General features: G+C 32.0%; 4 protein-coding genes across 6 annotated transcripts in view; 2 read left to right on the forward strand and 2 right to left on the reverse strand.

Annotated features, from left to right (window-relative positions):
* Window positions 1-21,791, reverse strand: part of LOC103570454 (uncharacterized) — a 117,043-nt gene that overhangs the window by 92,510 nt on the left and 2,742 nt on the right. For 2 of the 3 annotated variants that reach the window (XM_053741322.1, XM_053741320.1), the window contains exons 2-3: window positions 400-641; window positions 55-146 (exon numbers count right to left, since the gene is read on the reverse strand). The exons of the other annotated variant lie outside the window; for it this stretch is intronic. The gene's annotated coding sequence lies outside the window, so the exon portion shown is untranslated. The remainder of the gene's footprint in view (window positions 1-54; window positions 147-399; window positions 642-21,791) is intronic. 3 annotated transcript variants of the gene reach the window in all.
* On the reverse strand, window positions 3,383-4,270 carry LOC106693562 (uncharacterized). The gene has a single exon (XM_014441786.1). The coding sequence runs from the start codon at window positions 4,268-4,270 to the stop codon at window positions 3,383-3,385; it is 888 nt and encodes a 295-aa protein (XP_014297272.1).
* Window positions 15,207-17,962, forward strand: LOC106694146 (uncharacterized). Its single transcript, XM_053741532.1, has 3 exons — window positions 15,207-15,414; window positions 15,607-16,074; window positions 16,221-17,962. The coding sequence occupies exons 1-3, from the start codon at window positions 15,207-15,209 to the stop codon at window positions 17,960-17,962; spliced, it is 2,418 nt and encodes an 805-aa protein (XP_053597507.1).
* LOC128668463 (ATP-dependent DNA helicase PIF6-like) lies at window positions 19,533-20,057 on the forward strand. Its single transcript, XM_053741533.1, has one exon. The coding sequence runs from the start codon at window positions 19,533-19,535 to the stop codon at window positions 20,055-20,057; it is 525 nt and encodes a 174-aa protein (XP_053597508.1).

A 21,791-nucleotide genomic window follows, 5' to 3' on the forward strand; every position in this document is an offset into this window, starting at 1 on the left:
GACTAGCTGCTGGTACTCTTACCCTATATGGGTATTAAACATAAATTTATTTACTTTGTCTTTGGTTTCACTTTCATCCCCAATTTTGAATTTTGAATCTTGTTTTTTCTCCTCATTTGAAAGCTTCCTAAAATTCTTCAAAATATCTATAGTACAAAAGAAATTTTATTACATATTTTGGATTGAATCGTTTGAAAAAAAAAAAAAAAAAAAAAACTAATAACTTTCCGATACATACACAGAAAAGAATAATTTCTTGGCGCAAGAAACATTTTGTATTATGAATTGAAGACGAAAATATTTCTTGGGTCAAGTAAAAATTTTCTAAGAACAAGAAAAAATTTTTTGCCCCAAGAAATCCTTTTTTCCTATGTAGGAAGCGTAATAATTATACTTTACCTGCTAGCTCAGCCTGATGTTTAATGACTTCCATTTGCAGTTTTTCATTGAGATTTTGCAGACTTTCTATTTGCTTATTTTTCTCGGCAAGCTTTATGTTTTTCACTTTTATTTCAGCCTTTAGTAAATTCAATTGTTGTTATGTGTTCTGAATACCACATTGATCGATTGATGTAGTCTAGACATTGATTATTGTATGAATAAAACTTCAATAATCAATAGTATAAGTGTGCTTACGTATGCTAGAAAATTTGAAATTAAAAAAAAATAAAGGCCATTCGGCAACTAAAATAAAAGTAGATTTCTCATGATACATTCTGCAACAAAGCACTAAAAGTTATTATAAAAATTACGGAATACCTTGTAAGCCGGAAGGTGTGAAAAAAATTGTTCAACTTAATTTCATTACTGAATCGTTTATTTGAGAAACCCCGTAAGTCGTGTTTTTTTTGAAATTGGGTTTTTTGCTTTTTTAGGATTGCTGGATGCCCGCCCCCCCCCCACAGAAATTAATAAAAATATGCATCAAATCAGCGTTTAAAAAACAATTAACGGGGTGACAGAAATTTCATTTTATTGAGAAACCTTATAAGTCAATAGTAGATATTTTGGGGGAGCCCCCCCCCCCCCCGATAACATCGCATTCTGCTCTACCGACCGTCGGTAAGTGACCGGGCTCGCGCTCTTTTACCGACAGCTGTTGTCGTGCATGTGCCGACAGATGGTGCTGACGGGCGGCCGGGTGTCGAGGGTGGATGTTAATATGAGATATCAGCAGTGGATATCAGAATGTAATATCAGCGGCGGATATTAATCAATGATATCAGCAGATGATATGTGTATTGATAAACTGTTTTAGCGACTGTCGGTGAGTTAGGTTTCGGCGTTGTCATCAGTCAGTAAAACAGAATCGAAGATATGCATTCCTGAATACTCCCTTTTTATTCTAGCTAATATTTACAGAAGAATAGTGAACTAAAATCTAAGGAGAGTATCCAGGAATTCATGTGCTATATTAAACAAAAATTTATATATATTCAAACTATGTGTAGTACGAGTACATGCGAGAGGAAGTGTCTTTTGCTCAAAAAAAGTGCCATCTAGTTTATGTGAACTTTTTTGCTACTATTCACGTATCCCTCCGTTATCAACTATCGACAATAATAACAATAATGATTAATAGCTGGTATACTAATTAGCTGTTTCATCAGCGACTGGGAAGGGAGGATTTGATATTTATCATCCGCTGATAAAGTAGAGAACTAGATAATACCAGGTGCTGAGCCTCTGCAAAATGCATGTTTTATGATTGGTAAATGGTGTAGCTATTAATTTATCTCTTGCTAGTGGAAAAAATGTAAGCTACTTTGAAGCATTAGTTGTACGTTCATTTTTGTGTTAAAAATCTCATATTACGTTATCTTAACCTGTTTTGACATTTTTGTTCGTTAAATATGGTGGGGATAAAGAAGCTTTTCCGTTGACGCTTAGTTCTTTATCGTCAGTCGTTCATTCTCATTCTTTCGAATCATTTGTATTCTCTTTTTTATATATGGATCAATTAAGTGAAGACGAACTAGAGTATTTAGTAAATCATCCACCATACGCTGTGTTTTATACTGAGTTATTACCACGTTATTTCGACGAACCTATTCAGGACTGTGTTAAGAATTTTTTACGTGACCTTCATCTTCAAAATAATTTGGATATTATTAGAACTTGACGTGACATGAAAGTCTGTCCACACTGTTGCGCGTTAGAAGACTCTGTGAAAAAATTATATAAAAAACTTGAAAATTTGGAAAAATTAGCAGAATGCATCGATAAAAAATAAGAGACAATGGAATATATCATTGATTTCGTTGGGTTTGAGATGCCTGATTAAACGTTCGTTGTAAGAGAATTGTGCGTAGTAGATATAGCTAATACTAAAACCACAAAAGATATTTATGAGTGTAAACTTTTCCTCTTTCAACCACCATTGGAGTACGATGGCGTAATAACAAAAGAAAGTGACGATGAGAGTGATTGTGGCCATGGAATTCGTTGAAACTCTGGTAAAATACCATATGATCAATTTCCAAAAATAATCAAAAAATTGGTGAACACAGCAAGTTATTTTTTTGTGGATGGAAAGCAAAAGGATAAATGGTTGGAGATTATGACAGATTACTCAATACCAATAATCGATATTCAACTAATGAGACATTATTCATTTGAAAACGTGGATAACTATCAGAAGGAAAAATGTCCATATAAAAGCATTCATCGCCGAAGAACACATTCATGTGCCTACCAAAATGTACAACAACTGAAGCGTTGGTTTTTGGATTTCTGAGGTAACGAACCATCGAACGAAAGATCCGCACAAATTTATTATCAATTGTCTGATCTGAAAAAAATGCAAAAATGTGATATCACCTGTCTCGATTATCACTTTCTTCTACGTTTTGCAAGGACTCAAATACGTCATGTGTGGGATAAATTATCGTTCGAATTACAGAACAATGATATATTAAGAGATTATTCATTCTGTATGGATCATTACCCAGCGACTGGTGGTGATTGGGATATCTGTGGAATATGGCTTTATCCATACCGAAAAGATTGCACTAAATGTCAAATGAATAAATAATATCAAAAAAATTATATAATATTCTTATAAACAAAATGTATTGTACAAGATTATTAATTAAAATTATATAATATTCTTATAAACTAAATGTATTATTCAAGGTTATTAAATAAAAAAAAAAACATTTTTCATCTATTAAACATTTTTTATTTATCTTTCATTATATCGTTATATTTATTTAACATTACAGGTTTAATAACATCTTTTAAGTTATTTATTCTGCGTTTAAATCTTTCTCTATCTCGAGCTGCTTGTTCCCATGGACCTCGTCTAGCTGTTTTGTACGCATAACTCCATGCGAACATATAATGTATCGTTGGCGTTAAATTAAATTCCACCACCATTTTTCTAGATTAATTTTCTTACAGTACTGCTTATAGGGTTATACTCAATAATCCGATCGTGAATAACTAGACAGTAAGCAGTCGTGTTAGGTGGAAATGGAGCTGCTGACTCAAATTCTAAACGTATGTCGACCGGTCCAGATTTGATCGCTTCGTTTTGTTTAGAACAGTCAATAACGCACAGTGGCGCGTTATCCAAAAATTTTTTCTTTGCCAGCAGTGGTTCGGATTGTTTATCATAGTATGAAGACTGAAAATTTGTATCCATGCTGTATAATAACGTATACTGATTTTGATCAATCATTAGATTAAGATCTTCATAAGGATAGCTCTGTGAATTTAAAAATAATTTTATATTTCTAATGCTACAGTGGTCAAATTGACTAGCATTTTTTCTTGCTGATTGGAATCCAAGCACTACATGGCGTGGTTTTTCAAGCTGAGTTGATGTTTTGACAGCCCAAATGTGTCTTGGTGTTGCAGGTAATAGTGGATATTCATACAACTCCCAAGTTCTAAAACTAATAGGAATAGATGGATCACCAGTAATATAATTTAACACTTGAATTCTTTCTTTATCTGATAAGGTGACGTATGGAACTATCCATTCAATTTTTTGTAGTGTAACTTTATCATTTTCAGGTGCGGCTCCTTCTGCTGGATTCTGTATGTATGCATCGATATCGGTATTTGAAATGGTTAAAACTAACTCTAGCTGAACATTTATAAGAATTTTTTGATAATCTTCAGCAAATCCGCTCAGTAAATTCAGTGGTATCAAAATATCAAAATAACCATCTGCGTTGGTTAATTGCGAATCGTCGTTAGACAACCAACCTACATTCTCTAAAGCACTTAATTCACTGGGGCTAAATGTTAAATATCCTTTCATGAGACTTGTAATGCCAACATTCTAATTTCGATCAATTTCAACACCATTTATAAATAAACGTAATTCTTTAATCATATGACAGATTCCCATGTTAACTAGTCTCGTAGTTCCAGCAACTGCAGTACCATCATTCTTCGTAAACTTACCAATTATATGTAATGCACTTTTACTTGGAAGTATGCATAAATTTTGATTTTGTATAGTAATTCGAACTTCATTGTTGTTATTCAACGCTGATGATGCATACGGTTGATGTGCATGTAATTCAAAGTGTGCAACTGATTCATCGAATATAATTGGCCTCTGAATGTTTAGGATTGTCGCCGTCGCCGCCATGGTCGTGTACACTCGAAACAACAAAAGTAAATTTTTATTTTTTTAATTTTCCACGTAATTTTAATCCTAGGCTCCGGAGAAATTGAATGTTCTGATGTGTAAGCGGTTTGTAGGATTTCCGTTGACTGATGTTCATTGGCCATCTCGATGACTTTTTATAGCCACTACCGCTTTTTGTCTCAAATACAATACCCATTATTATTATTATTAAAGAGATTTCACATGTAATCTTATAGTTATAGTTTCACCTCTAAAGTTTACTAAATTTCCATCCTGATCTACTATCCGTAGTCTTAAATGATGTATAGCATCTACGGAGACCGGAAGGTAAATGATGTGTGATGGTAACTCAACGATCTTAAATCCTGGTGGCACACCCGGGAAAAATTCATGGATAGTATGAACTCTACGTTCATTAATATAGGCTCCAGGCGTGATATTGCACTCGACTCTGAGAACGTTGAGCTTCAAAATTGTTACCGGTAAATTTGATAAGTGAGTTTTGTTTGGTTCAAGCATACAATTTGTAAAACCCAAAAGCCGACCAATAGAATCGTTAGGTATGAAATGTACAATCTGATCGCATTTGATTTCACTTCGTAATTCATTGTTGTTTGCTTTTATGCTGATACTTAATTTTGGTAATGTCTTCTGTATATACTTTTCAATATCACCAATTTCATAACTCCCTCTTGGTATCACCGCAACTCTCTCATCAACTGAACCAATAATTTCAAAACCCTTTTCAGTCCTTATCCGGGGTACCACATCTGATACATTATTACCCTGCACATCTCTCTTTCTTTGCTTTTTAACAGGTGGTAAGATTACATAAAATTTGTTAGCTCCCTCATCAATGTTAGGTATTGAATTAAAAGTTAATAATTCTATCAATCCTAGAACATAATTTTTTTTCGGTGACAACTCAATTGGAGAAAAATAATTGGCCTTCAACACCGAGGATGTACCCGTCAACGTTAATGTGAATGACTCAGCCATGACTGATGTATTATACTCTGAATACCATTAATTTATAGTTGATCATTTAGAAACTTAAGACAAAGATGACCGCAGATAATTGTATCAAACTCTTGATATCTTTTGTGGTTATATTTTACGCTACCAACACCGAGATATTCCATAAGATCCTTCGGCGGTTGCAGATTACCAAAGCTATCGAAATAAATTACTCTATTACCTCTTTTCTTGTATACCACCCAATGCGTTCCAGGACTATGTTTGTCATCAAGGTTTACAATAGCTGCTTCGTATTTATTAGGACCTGATTTTGGTAAATCATTTCGCATAAAAACACCTCGAAAGTACGGAATTTTCATTTCTTTAGCATATCTCAATAAATCGACATTTGTGAGTGCCCGGTGCGGTAGCCTTACTTGTTTTTTTTATTTACATTTTTAACTCCCTTACCAATACGATATGGTCTTAAATATAAACCTAATCCACGCCCGTAAGGTTTCTAGTATAATCCTTTACCCATAGCTATTTCTTCCATTTTAGAATTGTGACGTTTGCTCTCTTCTAACTGTTGTTTAGCAGCACTCGCATCATTAACAGCTTTTGCTATCCCTGCTGCACCACCAGCTAATGCTCCTGTAGCACTAAGACCAGCGAATAGGGGTATAAGGAATGGAAGTACTCCACTATTAAGACAGTGCAGAAAACTAATCCTACGACATACAAACTAGTGGATTATCAAGATCAACCAATTGAAGGTGGATTTTATGAGGAAGAGCTTAGCAAAGTAAAGTATCCTGATGTGTATTTAGTTGAAAAAATCATTAAAACACGTGGAAACAAATTGTATGTTAAGTGGCTTGGTTTTGATAGTAATCACAACAGCTAGATTAGTAAATCAGACCTGTAAAAATTTTCATATACATATTAAATAAAAATGAATGAAACAACTTAAATATTTACAACACATTTATTCATAAACCCCAAATACTTAATTATTTATAATAAATTTATAATTTGTAATTTTTTTTCTAATCAATAATCATTCTATCATCATCATTATCATCACTAGTATTTTTTGATTCTTTGTATCCCAAAGGTAGAGTATCCGTTGAATCATCAATTAATTTTCTCTTATTATCATTCCAGCTTAGTGCTAACTTAATCTCTTTAATAGTTTTAACTTCATGTTTACGGCTTCTTATTAAGAATTGATGTTTTGTTACATTGATATGTTCGAAAAGACAATTTTTGAAATCATCAAACGTGATAGTCCTTAGTTGAACCCTTAACACCCTTTGCTCTTTTTTTAGCTTGATAATCATTAAAAATTTTAAACGCATATAGTTTTGCTCTTAAGCCAGTAAACTCTGACATTATTTTTCCATTGATTTCATATTTCATCAGACCTATCACTTTTTTATTCTTCAAAGGAATACTGTAAACATTATTCTCCGGGTAATCTGAAGTATCAAATTTATGGATATCACGTTTGATGATATCATAAATATTTGGAACCTTAAATTCATAAATTAAACTATCGGTGTCAGTGTACAATAATTTTGATTTATTATTTTCGAAATTATTTTTAACATAATTATAATGGAAATCATTAATAAAAGTCTTTGATAAATCGATAATACTGAAACCAACATAAATTGGCTTATTAAAGTATACATTTAAATTTTTCATTTCAACAATTACCATATTTTCATCAAATATATTGAAACTATGGAAATTAGGTTTTGAAATTAAACTCTTAGCACCATGCTTACCGGCCCATGAATTAACTAATCTAACGTCTGTGTGCTTTCTAACATTTTCCATTGTCCTTCCGAAAACCGCGTTATTCATCAATTTATAAAAATTTTTCTCAAATTCATTTCTGGCATTTTTTCTACAGTTAGTATTTTTGTCAATGTAAGGTTTCAACCATGCTGATTGTTTAAATTTTAAAACTCAATGAACTTTTACAAGCTCCATACCTAGCTCAAGACATTGCTGTAAGTTTCTAAAATGAATTATATATTTTTCTTTTGGATATAAAGTTGTCGCTAATTTTGACTGTTTACTGTCAGGAGGTACAAAATGTTCGGGACACAATGGCAAGTCTTTATGAAGATCATGTAATTCTATTGGATGATTCAAATCCACCTCTAAAATAAATCCTTCAGTTTCACTACAATTAAAAAGAGTTTCAATATTATCTTGTGTGCATTCAAAATTTTCTACCCATTCAAATGATCCTTGCGGTAAAGACATACACATTGCAGCCCCGTACAGATTGTTTACATCGAAATACATCAAGTACGATTCATCTAAATTTGGATTAAAATCATTTCCCATAAAACGATTGTTAGCTCGAGCATAACGATTTGCACACTGCGATACACCACCTCTGATACCTTTTTCTATAAACAGAATCATTTCTGGATCGCCTAATAATTCTAACTCAACGCGTGTATGTTTTAACATAGCATCAAAAGCAAGTCCCGGAGCAGTATAATAATGTAAAGGGTCTAACTCATATGTTTCATAGCAACTTTTACGGAAATTTTTAAATATGTCAGCTAATAACAAGACATCTGTTTTTAAATATAAGTCTGAATACTCGCCAAGTGTTTGAATACCGAATTTATTTCAAACTTGTTGAGCATGGTTGTAGTCCTTATCAGACACACTCTCATCATTAAGTTTAGAATAAAATAATTTTTTTCCGGTAATTGTTCATCATCAATTCTTTCTATTGAGTTGATATAGTCATATGGAAATACACCTTTACGTGTTACTAATTTAAATTTCTCAGGATCAGGATAAAAATGTTGTGTTATATTTTTATCATCATCACTAAGATATGCTGCCGATTTTTCTATACTAGAAGCCATGAAACGAAATGAATCAATAAATCGTAACTCAACATTTGTATTTTCGATAGTTTTAGCAAAAGATATATATTTTTCTTTATTTACCGGTAGAATTGTCATTGCACCATTGAAAACCGATACTAAAGATTTTATTATGAAATGGGAATCATAACCAGATAGATTATGAAATATTACTGAGATAGTATGAGATTGCTTATAATTTAAGTTACATGAATTGTGTGCAGGACCCCGATATTTTCCAGTAAAATGACAATGATCGTAACATCGTATTTCATTGACAGCTACAAATGGTTTACCGCAAATGTGACAGTTTTTTTATGTTTTATGATCCTTTTCTTCGGCGGTACTAAGTGAATGCATTTTTTTAACGTCATTTTTTATAATATTATCAAGTTTTCGCCCTAAAATTTCCAAGTGTTGGACAAACCATTCTATGCAATCAGCAGAACGATTTATTTTAAATTTAGATAGTGAATTGTCATAACTACAGTGGATATAAAATGCTACACTGTGCGGGACGTGCTTTTGAACTTCATCAGATTCAGATTTAAGCGTACATTCAATATCAGCATAAACAACAAAGGGCACTGAATCTTTAAATTAATAATTTTTAAATCGCATAATTTTCTCATCATTTTCTGGTAATCTCATTCTAACCTTATTGTACTTCAAACAATCTAGTTGATGCTTCATATAAGCAGTTTCATGCTTAAAATGACAAATGCAACGATCACAAAAAAATAATTTAGTATGAGATTGACTTAACTGACTTTTACCTAAGCGTGAAAAATTTTTAATCCAAGTAAAATGAAATATAGGTCTATAATTGCTAGGATTATCATCAATTTCATTGCTATTATTATTAGTTTCCAACATTAACAGATGAATCGTTGCTTTAGCTGAATTAATGTTATTGCTTAAATATAATGGTACAATATCATTAGACTTATTTTTTTTTCTTTTTACAAAATCTGACTCTAAGCCATAAACATTTATTGACAAATTGTTAAGTTTTTCGAAAGTACTTATGTCTTTTAGTTGAATTGGGAATTGAATACCTCGATAATTTAACACTGTGCTGAAATGAGGCTAAGATGATGTTCTTTCGGGATGAGCTGGCATATATGGATATATAGCAGCGTTGATGGACCACAGAAAACAATACTCATCATAATTTTCAATATTCAACACTGCTTTTTTGTCTCGGATATATTTAGGCAGCTTGATGAATGTAGAATAACTAGCTTGCAAAGGCGCATACCTTAATATATTTTAATTATAAGTCAGAGACAAAAAATCTTGTGAAAAAAAAAATGGGATTAAAACATACCTTGAAATGTTGATAGTTAGATTAATTATTTCATTCAAACTCCAACCTGAATCTTTTTGATTAAATTCTTCTACTTTTTTCAACAGCTTATCGTAGACATTATCATCAAACCATTCGTTAAGTGATGTTGTGGGTAGAACTTCATCATTTTTGGTTTGAAATGATTTTGTTTCTTCTACAGTCGTATCACTTTTAATATTTTGAAAATTACTCAATAGTGTAGTACTCACTTTGAGGCCTCCTTCTTGATTTAAAATATTTTCAATTTTACCGAGCACAACATTTTTTGCATCACTTAAAAATTCACGCAAATCAGTGTGACCGAGATTCACTATGCAACCAGTTTTAATACGATTTTGGAAGGCATTTTCTAAGTCTTGCCATTGTATCAAATTTCAGTTATTTAAATCACTACCAATAACTTGTCCACTTAACTGGATAAACCTTTCGTTGTACCAATATAAAAGTGAAATGTTTGCTTGTACACACCGTTTCTCGTGAACACTAGAGCGCGGACCAGACAATATTGAATTAAAATAATCAATATTATCGATACAAATGTTTGCCCATCTTAAAGATACTTCATTATTTACCGAACCGCTTTGACAAAGTTCATCATATGCTTCAGCTACTGTTGTTATCAAGTTTCTTATGGCCCGAGTAATTGTTAAATCTTTGGAAGAATCCATGATGGAACTGATATCAATTAAAATATCTTCTAATACTATATGTAATTCTCATAATTATGCTCGCTGTTCTTAACGCCATCTACTAAGGCAGAGGCTTACTAATGGTTCGTTAAAAAAATGATCAACACCATAAGTTTTTATTGTTCAATTACGTCTGTATCACGTGTTATCATCCGCGTCATGTGATATTTTGAGCGCACCATCTATTCAACTATCAGCTCACTGGCTATATAGTTATAAAAAAAGCGTGAAATTTTTTTTTATTTATAATATTAGTATCGTCATCAATATAAATGACATATACTATGCAGCAATATTTACTTTTCTGAGAATTAAATAAGAATAATCATTGATGAAGGTGATGACGGATAATAATCATTGATGAAGGTGATGACGGATAATTACCAAAGAATAACAATATTCTCAATTCGAAGAACCTGATTGGATGCGAAGTTTTCATAATATAATAAAAATACTATATTAGCTAAAATGTTAGCTTTAATTGATTAGTTTTTTCTTGTATATCTTATTGATTAGTTGTTTTAAAATGGAAATTTTAATAGACGTGCAGGGTTTCAGAGGTACTGAAAATAATTTTATTATAAAAGAACTCGCTTCTATAACGCTGAAAAATACAATGTTGAAGAAACATCACATGTACTGTTTAAACCACCTTACGCTTGGAAATTATTGTCTCAACATTATCGGCGACTAAATGACTGGCTCAAACATTACCATCATGGAATGACTTGGAATGCTGGTGATTTACCCTACAATAATTTGGAAGCTGTAATAAAGTATATAACTAAGGATAACAAATATATTTATGTAAAAGGTGAAGAGAAGAAAAAATGGCTACGTCAAATTATTGGACCTAATAAGACCATTGTTAATTTAGAAAATTTAGGTTGTCCTGGAATCAAAAATAAAACATTATCGATATGCGATGATCATAAAAACTTTTAATTAACTAGCAACTGCTGTTGTGTTTTGGAAAACGTTAAAATCCTGAAAAAGTGGTATATAAAGAATTATATTGGGAAGCCATTACTAGAAAGGTCTATAAAAGTTTTTATCAATTAAAAAGAAATATTGAAGAAATGAAAGCAGAGGATATCAATATCCTGCCAAAAAATTTTATTATATAATTTGCTTCTGATAAAATTGATAATGTTTGGGAAAAATTACCGATTGCTATAAAAAATGATAGAGACATGATCGGATACAGACTCTGTTATAATCATTATAATCCTACCGCAATAGACAATGATGAACTTTTTTATGAAGTTCAGTTGATTAAAAACTAACTTTAAAGGAACATGCTTTTAGTTCTAATCATCACTCTGTATATTTATTGTTTTTATTTCATGGTCTTAGTTGTGACGCTATAGCAAATATTCCAGTGGAGTCATTAAGCATCACTTTTCTGTTCTATCTTAAATTGAAAAGATCGTTAAAAATACTAAAAGTGATTCTGAGTGAAGAAAAGAGATTTGTTCTAAGTTGTAAAATATCTAATTGGTCAATTATTTAGAGTGCGTAATTAGTGTGTGCTAATATATAGTGATATGAAACAAAAAAAACAATTCTAAGATAATAAAATTTTTATTATAAGTATTTTATATATTTTTTCAATGTTTTTATTGGAACAATAAATTAAAAATTATGGGGAATGCGTTAATATATGAAGCCATATTTCCACATGAATGGTTGCAAAATAATAACTTTAATGCCATAATCAATAATATTATTGAAGAACTAAAATTATTAGATGATGATGGTAAGATTGACGGTGAAATTATTGTGTACAATAATTGTCCAACTATTTTAACGATTATAAATGAAAAACTATCATGGTGGTTTAAAATCCCTGGTGACACACAGCCTATTCCAACAAAATATTTTTTTACTGGTGATCTTTTATCGGAATTTTGGTTGGATCTTGAAGTTCAATATCAAGATTCGATGTCAACAATACAACGAAATGGTTTTTTTATTAACAGATTACTCGAATATGATCATGTGGTAACATATCAATGGATGATGGGATATACCATTGAAGAACTACAACAATGAATTAGCAGCCAACTATTCACAATTATAGTTAATGATCTAGGAATTGATCGAGCCACAATCACAATTGATGGGGTGTCTGCAAATTTTAAAATAATCCACGAAAAATTCTCATGGTGGTTCCGTCTCATTTATGATGATACAACTGTACCATCGTTGAAAAGTGATTTTATGACAAGAGTTTTACGTGAAACATGACCAGATACGTTGGGAAATCAAGATGAAGTGCAGCAATTAAATAATTTATTAACAATAGATGATCTAGAAGAAAGTGTTAATATTGAGCTTGATGAGAATAAGTTAGATGAAGATGAATTAGATCAATCTGAGCTTAATGTTGATGATAATAATAATTTAGATGAATTTGAGCAAGAACTTGAATTTGGCGAAGAATTGTACGCAGTGGGATATGATATTGAGTGGTCTGATGATGATGATAACAGTAATTGAGTGAATCGATATTTTTTTGGATATTAAGGATTTTTTAAAGTGAACTTTTAAAATGACTTTAATAGATATAAGTTACAAAGAAAAGATTGTATCGAGTATATATATATATATATATATATATATATATATATATATATATATATATACATATATATATATATATATATATATATATATATATATATATATTAAACTATATATGTATATGTATATATGTAATATAAATAAGAGTGTTCGGAGATGTATAAACAATGTTTCACTAGTACTTCAGTGACAATATGCGTTCAAAACCTTTTAAGTTGCTTTGGAGACTCAGTGTGGACCAAGCGTTTTTATTTTAAAGATCTGAGAGAGTTAATTGTTAATAAAAGTTTTTTAGAGTTTTTAGTAAAAAAAAAAGTCGGTGCTTAATCAATTTATTTAAAGTGCTGAGTTAACGTTAAAATACAAAAAATGATTGGAGAAAGTTCACCAGGTGCGTCAGTGCCTGCTAGACATTTTTCAACCGCTGGTGGATGAATGGAAGAGAGCGTGGAGTTTTTGTATGAATCGTCATGGAAGATATGGTTTTCCCGATCATGTACTTTATGCCGATTATAAAATAAAAATCCTTCCGGCCTGCGACGCATTTTTATACCGTATAGATAATATGATTTATAATTTAAGAAATAACATCGCTAATGCAGTATTATAAGTTGGATTAATAATAATAATAATAATAGTAATAACAATAATAATAATAATAATAATAATAATAATAATAATAATAATAATAATAACAATAATAATAAACTATTTTTTTAACTTCCCGCTAAGAAAATCGACGATTTTCAAAAATTTCGGGAAGTTATTGTTTTCACCCCGATTTTTAAAAATCGAGTTTTCATCAGATGTCGACGTTTTGAGGTCCTAGGAAGCTATTCTGACTATTTTCGGAATGATGTCCAAGTGTGTGTATGTAGGTATGTGTGTGTGTGTGTGTGTGTGTGTGTGTGTGTGTGTGTGTGTGTGTGTGTAAACTCTTTGTAACTTTTTAACTAATGAATCGATTTGGATGGTTGAGTCGGCAATCGAAAGAGCTTGTTGGCCGTCAACTTTCCGGGAAATTTCAGATCATTTGATCGAATAGACTTGAAAATATTTGCGAATTACGAAAAAAAAAAAAATTTTTTTTTTAGTTTTTTATTGATTTCTCAGAAACGACGCATACGATCAACTTTCAAATCTAATCAGCTCTAGTACTCAATAAAACGCGTCGATTGCCACCTCAATCATCAAAATCGGATAATTGGTTCGAGAGTTATCGCGGGAGAAAGAAATGGTGAAAAACGGTTTTTTCTAAATATTTTTGAAACGACTGACGCGATCGATTTCAAATTTTAATCAGCTCTAGAATCCAATAGAACGCGCCGATTGCCGCCTTAGACATCTCAATCGGTTAATTTTTTCGAGAGATATCGCGGGAGAAAGGAATGGTGGATAATGGTTTTTTCCAAATATTTTCGAAATGACTGACCCGATTAATTCTAAATTTTTTTTTTTAGTATTTTAAAAGTATTTTAAAAACGACTTGATGAATCAATTCAAAAATCTAATCAGTTATCGAACCCAATAAAACATGTCGATTGTCGCCTTGAACGTCTTAATCGGTTTATTCGTCTTAAGTCTTCATGAAAATTTTTTTATCATTTTTTCTAAAGTTTCCAGTTGGTAAGTGTTTATTTAAATTTTTAAAAAAATTTTTTATTACTTTACTAATTCTGATTTTATCAATTTACATGAAAATTTAAATCTTACATTTAATGCGATAATAGTTTTTATTTACGAACTTCTGTTAATTTTCAGTTCAGTAAATTTAATTTTTTTTAAAGTATATTTTGAAATAAACATAGTATTTTATTATCGATAAATATTTAAAGTATAATTGAAAAAATTATTTAATATATATTCATCATAATGGATGTAGAATATATTTTGATAGATGGAATAATTACTCCTTTTATGTTATAAAAATTAATGGTGATGGAGCATGTTTATTTTCTTCTTTATTTTAACTGGTTTACGGTAATGTATTAATGGCTAATAAAATGAGAAATATTATTGTTTCTCATGTCATTAACAACTGGGATAGATTTGAATCTTATACTGTTATGTCATCTGGCGAGAATTATGATTCAGTAGGTTTATACTTTAACGAAATGTCTAAACGAAACACATATGGATCTATTTGTGAAATTATGGCAGCCGCAGAGATATTTTCATATCGGTTTGAAGTGTATCAAGGTGATTGCATTATAGCTTCCGTTGGTGAAGCAATTCGAGGTGTAAAAAGGTTACGTTCTACGGGGCATGATAATAATGGTCACTACGATGTTTATCTTTCGGTGCTTGCATCAAAAATTACAGGTAATAACTGTATAAGTGGGGGTAGTGTAAAACAAAATGGAGAAAATGTGTCATTTTCGGTGCCTAAAAATCAAGAAAATGTGTCAATGAGTTTTTTATCGTATAAATTAATTCCTAACGTTGCTTCATCGTGTTTAAATTTAAATAGTGATAATTATGATAAACAAAGTGATAAAAATGTATCATTTTTAGTGCCTCAAACTCAAGAAAATATATTAGCGGAAGTTTTACTACCTCAATTAATTCCTAACGTTGAATTACAAAGTTCAAGTGAATCAGTTATTAATGATGTGAATCCCCTTCAATCAAATGGGAGAAAAAAAAGGAGGAAAAGAGTCAACTATACAATTAGAAAGAGACAATTGCGACAAGCCACTTTAAATTACACTCATCGTAATCCTGATGTACATAGAAAGGCGACAAAAAAATACGCTTCTAATAACCCTCATGTTAGTCGTGCAGCTACAACTAAGTACAACGAGAAACGATTACAAATTAAATTAATGTCTTGGACTTTGAAAGCTTTATCTGGCCTTAGTTATGAACCGAGTATTGACTATCAAAATGATAAAATTGTAAATCTTGGGCATCGATTACCCTGTTCTTGGTGTCGTGCTTTGAAATGGAAGGATGAGGCTGAAGGAATGTGCTGTAGTGGTGGTAAAGTTCAGCTCCCTACTCTTCAACGCTACCCAGAGCCTTTACATAGTCTTTTAACTCATCAGCACCCAATCTCAGAACATTTTCTTTCTTCTCTTCGAAAGTATAATGGGTGCTATCAAATGACGTTTTTTTCCGATCAAAAGAGGTAAAGGAGGGTAGTTTTATGCCAACATTTAAAGTGCAGGGACAAGTCTGCCATAGGATAGGAAGCCTTATGGTAGAAAATAATCAACAACCATCATTTCTCCAAATATACTTTGTTGGTGATGATAATCGTGAAAGAGAAATTCGTTGTGGGATCTGTCCTAGTATTAAGCCAGAGTTAATTCACCAACTTCAAAATTTGCTTCATGAACACCATCAATACATTAAAGATTTTAAGGTTGCTATTGAATCAGTTCCTAAGAATCAGAAAGAGTTTCAGGTTATAATTAATGCTGATAAAAAGCCTCCGGGTGAACATCGAGGTCGTTTCAATGCTCAAATGGCTAAAGAAGTAGCAGTTATCATCGCTGGACAAAATTTTGAAAAGAAAGATATCATCCTGAACAGCAGAGACGATAAGTTAAAGCGAATCAGTGAAATCCATCGCGCGTATGATACTTTACAATATCCTCTGATGTTCTGTCGTGGAGAAGATGGCTATCACATTAATATTCCTAAGCGTGATGGAAAAACTAAGCGTCCTCTAAATAAGACCGTGTCAGCTTCTGAGTTTTACAGTTATAGAATAATGGAGCGTAATGGAGAAGAAAATCATTTACTTTTATTTCGCACTCTATTAAATCAATTTTTGGTTGATATGTATGCGAAAATTGAAACTGAACGACTTAATTGGATTCGTAACCATCAAACAAACTTACGAAGTGAAGAATACGTTCACCTTAAAGACGCTTTAACGAAAACCGACGGTCAGATAACAGAAATAGGTAAAATGGTTGTGCTGCCATCTTCTTTTACTGGTGGGCCACGATACATGCATGAACGAACTCAAGATGATATGACTTATGTACGTCATTTCGGACGTCCAGACTTTTTTATTACGTTCACTTGCAATCCAAAATGGAAAGAAATTGAAGAGCTTTTAGTTCAAGGCCAAAAATATCACGATAGACATGACTTAATAGTAAGAATTTTTTACGTGAAAATTAAGCATATGATGAATCTTCTGACAAAAGGTTGCATTTTTGTCAATATGAAGTGTCATATGTATACTGTGGAATGGCAGAAACGTAGACTTCCTCACATTCATATCCTTCTGTGGTTAGAAGAAAAGCTGAGACCAGAATCTATTGATAAGGTAATTAGTGCTGAACTGCCTAATCAAGATCAAGATCAAGAACTGTATGAAAAAATAAAAACAAATATGATTCACGGTCCATGTGGTTCTTTTAATAGAAATTCTCCCCGTATGGTGGATGGTTCATGCACGAAAAAATATCCAAAACATTTTATAAAGGAAACCCAATTAGGAGAAGATGGATATCCTAAATATCGTCGGCGATCTCCTGAAGATGGTGGAGTAACAACAATAATAAATGGAATTAATATAGACAATCGATGGGTGGTACCGTATAACCCTGTCCTGTGTCGTACATTCAAAGCTCATATAAATGTTGAAGTTTGCAACTCAGTGAAATCAATTAAATATATTTGTAAGTATATAAATGAGGGATCTGATCAAGCAGCATTCACTGTTGGAGATCTTGATGAAGTGACAAAGTATGAAGCAGGACGATACATTAGCACTTCTGAGGCAGTTTCGCGAATACTGAGTTTTCCTATCCACGAGAGATTCCCTCCAGTTATGCATCTTGCTGTACATTTAGAAAATGGTCAACGAGTTTTTTTTAATGAAAATAATATACTCAATCAACAATTCTAAAACAACACTTATGGCTTTTTTTGAACTCTGTAAAGTGGACAATTTTGCGAAAAAATTATTATATTGTGAAGTTCCAGCTTATTATGTCTGGAGAAAACACCAGTTTCACAGAAGAAAACAAGGAAAAATTGTGCCAGGTTATTTAGGTATAAAAAAAGATCATGTTTTAGGCAGAGTGTATACTGTCCATCCTACCAATACTGAATGTTATTACCTCCGTCTTCTTTTGCATGAAGTTCGCGGTCCAGATTCATTTACGGCTTTAAGAACTATAAAAGATGTAATCCATCCTACATTTCAAGAAGCTTGCAGAGTAATGGGATTGCTCGAAGACGATGCTCATGGGGATCAAACTTTAGCAGAAGTCTCAATTTCTGATTCATCTTACAAAATACGTGAATTGTTTGCTGTTATGTTAGTTTTTTGCCAAGTTGGAGATCCGATTAAATTATGGGATAAATATCGAGATAATTTCACGGACGATATTAAAAGACGAATGAGTAGGAATCGTGAAAACTCTGAGTTAGATGTTGATATTGTTTACAATCAATGTTTGATTAATCTTGAAGATATGTTCATTGCTATGTCAGGTAAGACTCTTTCACAATTTGGTCTCACTTCACCATCTCGAGAACACGAATCTGGTATTATTAATCAACAATATTTAAATAAATTAGCTTATGACACTGATAAGTTAACCGAAGAAGTGATAAAAAGTGTTCCGATACTGAATAAAGAACAGAAAGAAGCATATGAATCTATATTGAATAGTGTCGTTTTTGATTCTGGACGATTGTTCTTCCTTGATGCTCCTGGTGGAACGGGAAAAACATTCTTGATTAATTTGTTGCTTGCGAAAATTAGAAGTGAAAAAAGTATTGCTATTGCTGTTGCTTTTTCAGGAATTGCGGCTACTTTAATTGACGGAGGCAAAACAGCTCACTCGACATTTAAATTACCTCTTGAAATGAATCATTCTGATAATATTCTATGCAATATTTTTAAGCAGAGTTATATGGCTCACGTTATCAGAGAAGCAAAACTGATAGTATGGGATGAATGCACTATGGCTCACAAAAATGCTATTGAAGCTCTCAATAGAACTCTTAAGGATATAAGAAATAGTGACCGAATAATGGGTGGAATAACTGTTGTTTTAGCTGGTGACTTCAGACAAACTTTACCTGTTGTACCACGAGGTACACGTGCAGATGAAGTCAAAGCCTGTCTCAAATCCTCAGTTTTATGGCCTCATGTTAACGTACTGTCTTTGAAAATTAATTTGCGCGTTCATATACAACATGATTTGAGAGCAGAAGAATTTTCAAAGTTACTCATTGATATAGGGAATGGACAAATTTCAGAAGTTGACGGACGAATAAGTATTCCGGATAACCTAGGTGATATTGTTGATGATTTAACTACATTAACTGATAAAATATACCCAGATATCAATAAAATTGGAGTTAATGGCTCTTCATGGCTAAAAGAAAGAGCTATTCTGACTCCAACGAATGATTCAGCGAATAGCATTAACAACTATCTTATATAAAATCTATCAACTAATCAAATGAAGTATAAATCTATTGATACAGTCGTAGAAGTTAATGATGCTGTCCATTATCCTGTCGAGTTCTTACATACACTCAATCCACCCGGAATACCATCTCATATTCTCAATCTTAAAATTGGAGCACCAATAATGTTACTGCGCAATTTGAGTCATCCAAAACTATGTAACGGTACCAGACTACAAGTGAAAAATTTACATAAAAATATTATTGAAGCTACAATTTTAACAGCTAAACATAAAGGAGAAGTCGTATTTATTCCAAGAATTCCTTTGGTTCCATCTGACTACCATTTCAACTTCAAACGTCTACAATTTCCTGTTAGGGTTTGCTATGCTATGACTATCAATAAAGCGCAGGGGCAGAGCTTAAGATTAGCTGGTGTAGATTTGAGACATGATTGTTTTTCTCATGGTCAGTTTTACGTGGCATGCTCAAGAGTCAGTTCACCGCACAACTTGATTATTCTTCAACCAGAAAAAAAGACGAAAAACATTGTTTACAAGGAAGTTTTAAGTTTGTAACTGTATAAAACTGTTAATTTTATTCATTGATAAGTATGGATATCTTAATTATTTAAATTAGCGTCGAATACGTATTAATACAAAAATTTTTTTAATTATTAAAATTTTTCTTTGTAAATGTCGTGACAGCGATTTATTTTTGACATTTATTCATTTATGCTCTCAAGCATATCATGATATAATTCATTTATCTAAAGTTAACTTCAATATCATTATAGTTATAATTCACTTTCGATTACTAATAATTATTAGTAATTACAAATGAATTATTTACAATAAATTGCGTCAAAAACCATTTTATGATTATTAATAATCTAAGATTCATTAACTTATAGAAAGTGTGTTTGAAATAAATAAAATTGAATAATTATTATTATTTGATATACTCTTTCCGATCTCTAATAGTTTTAGTATCGTTTTATGTTGAAGTCTTCAATTCAAAGTTAATCGCGTACTTCACACAACATTTTTAACATCCCGCTGAAAAATCGGGAAGTTATTAATTTTACTCCTTTTCTAGAAAATCGACGCGCGCGCGCGCGCGCGCGTGTGTGTGTGTGTGTGTGTGTGTGTGTGTGTGTGTGTGTGTGTGTGTGTGTGTGTGTGTGTGTGTGGCCGTATGTAAACCTCTTATAACTTTTGAACGGCTCGACCGATTTGATCTCGGTTGGTGCCATCCTAAAGGGCTCGACCAAACTTAGATTTCAAATACAATTTATACCGATTCGAACCGGTATATTTTGAGAAATCTCAAAAATACTACAAAAAAAAAAATTTTTTTAATGTGGTTTTTATAGAATTACTTTTAAACGACTACTGAACAATTCCAAAAACTAATCAGCTCTCAACATCAAGAAACCACGTCGATCGCCGCTAACCCGGTCACAATCGATTCATTCTTTTATGAGTTATCGTTGTCGAAAAAAAAAACAGAAAAAAATGTTTTTTCTAAATTATATCGAAATTCATACTTCGATCGATTAAAACTCAAAGACTCTTTATGAGGCCTGAAAAACTGCGTCGTATGCCACCAATCGCGTAAAAATCGGTTAATTCATTCAAAAGTATTTTGGTTTTAGAATTTAAGAAATAATGTTATATTAAACTTTTACCAGATTTTTGAGCTCGGAGTAAGTACAATTTTGAGCGCTTAAATATAAAATTAACGGAAAGTTGCAGGGATGACCTTTAAGGCCAACCGTTTTTATATTGTTTTTTTTTATAATATTACTTTTTTAAACCATATTAGAATTTTACAATTATGGGTTAATTTTGACCTATAACTTTCAGAAGAAAAATGATTAACTAACCAATAGTTTAGACTGAATCGACCTAGTAGAAAATTTAAAATCAAAATATATTTGCCTAACATTATATAAAATAATAGTGTAGATGATTTATAGAATATTAGTATTTAATATCTTTCTACTTTTATTCTAATGATTCCTCTGAATTTAATTGACAACTGAATTTGTTATTACAATTTATTCATTTTGACAGTTATTATAACAACGGTTACCATGGTAACCACCTTGATAACCATAGTAACAGTAACCATGGCAACGGTAACCATGGCAACGGTAACCATGGCAACGGTAACCATGGCAACGGTAACCATGGCAATGGTAACCATGGCAACGGTAACCATGGCAACGGTAACCATGGCAACGGTAACCATGGCAACGGTAACCATGGCAATGGTAACCATGGCAACGGTAACCATGGCAACGGTAA

Source organism: Microplitis demolitor, chromosome 8 (genome assembly GCF_026212275.2).
Source record: "Microplitis demolitor isolate Queensland-Clemson2020A chromosome 8, iyMicDemo2.1a, whole genome shotgun sequence".
NCBI lineage: Eukaryota > Metazoa > Arthropoda > Insecta > Hymenoptera > Braconidae > Microplitis > Microplitis demolitor.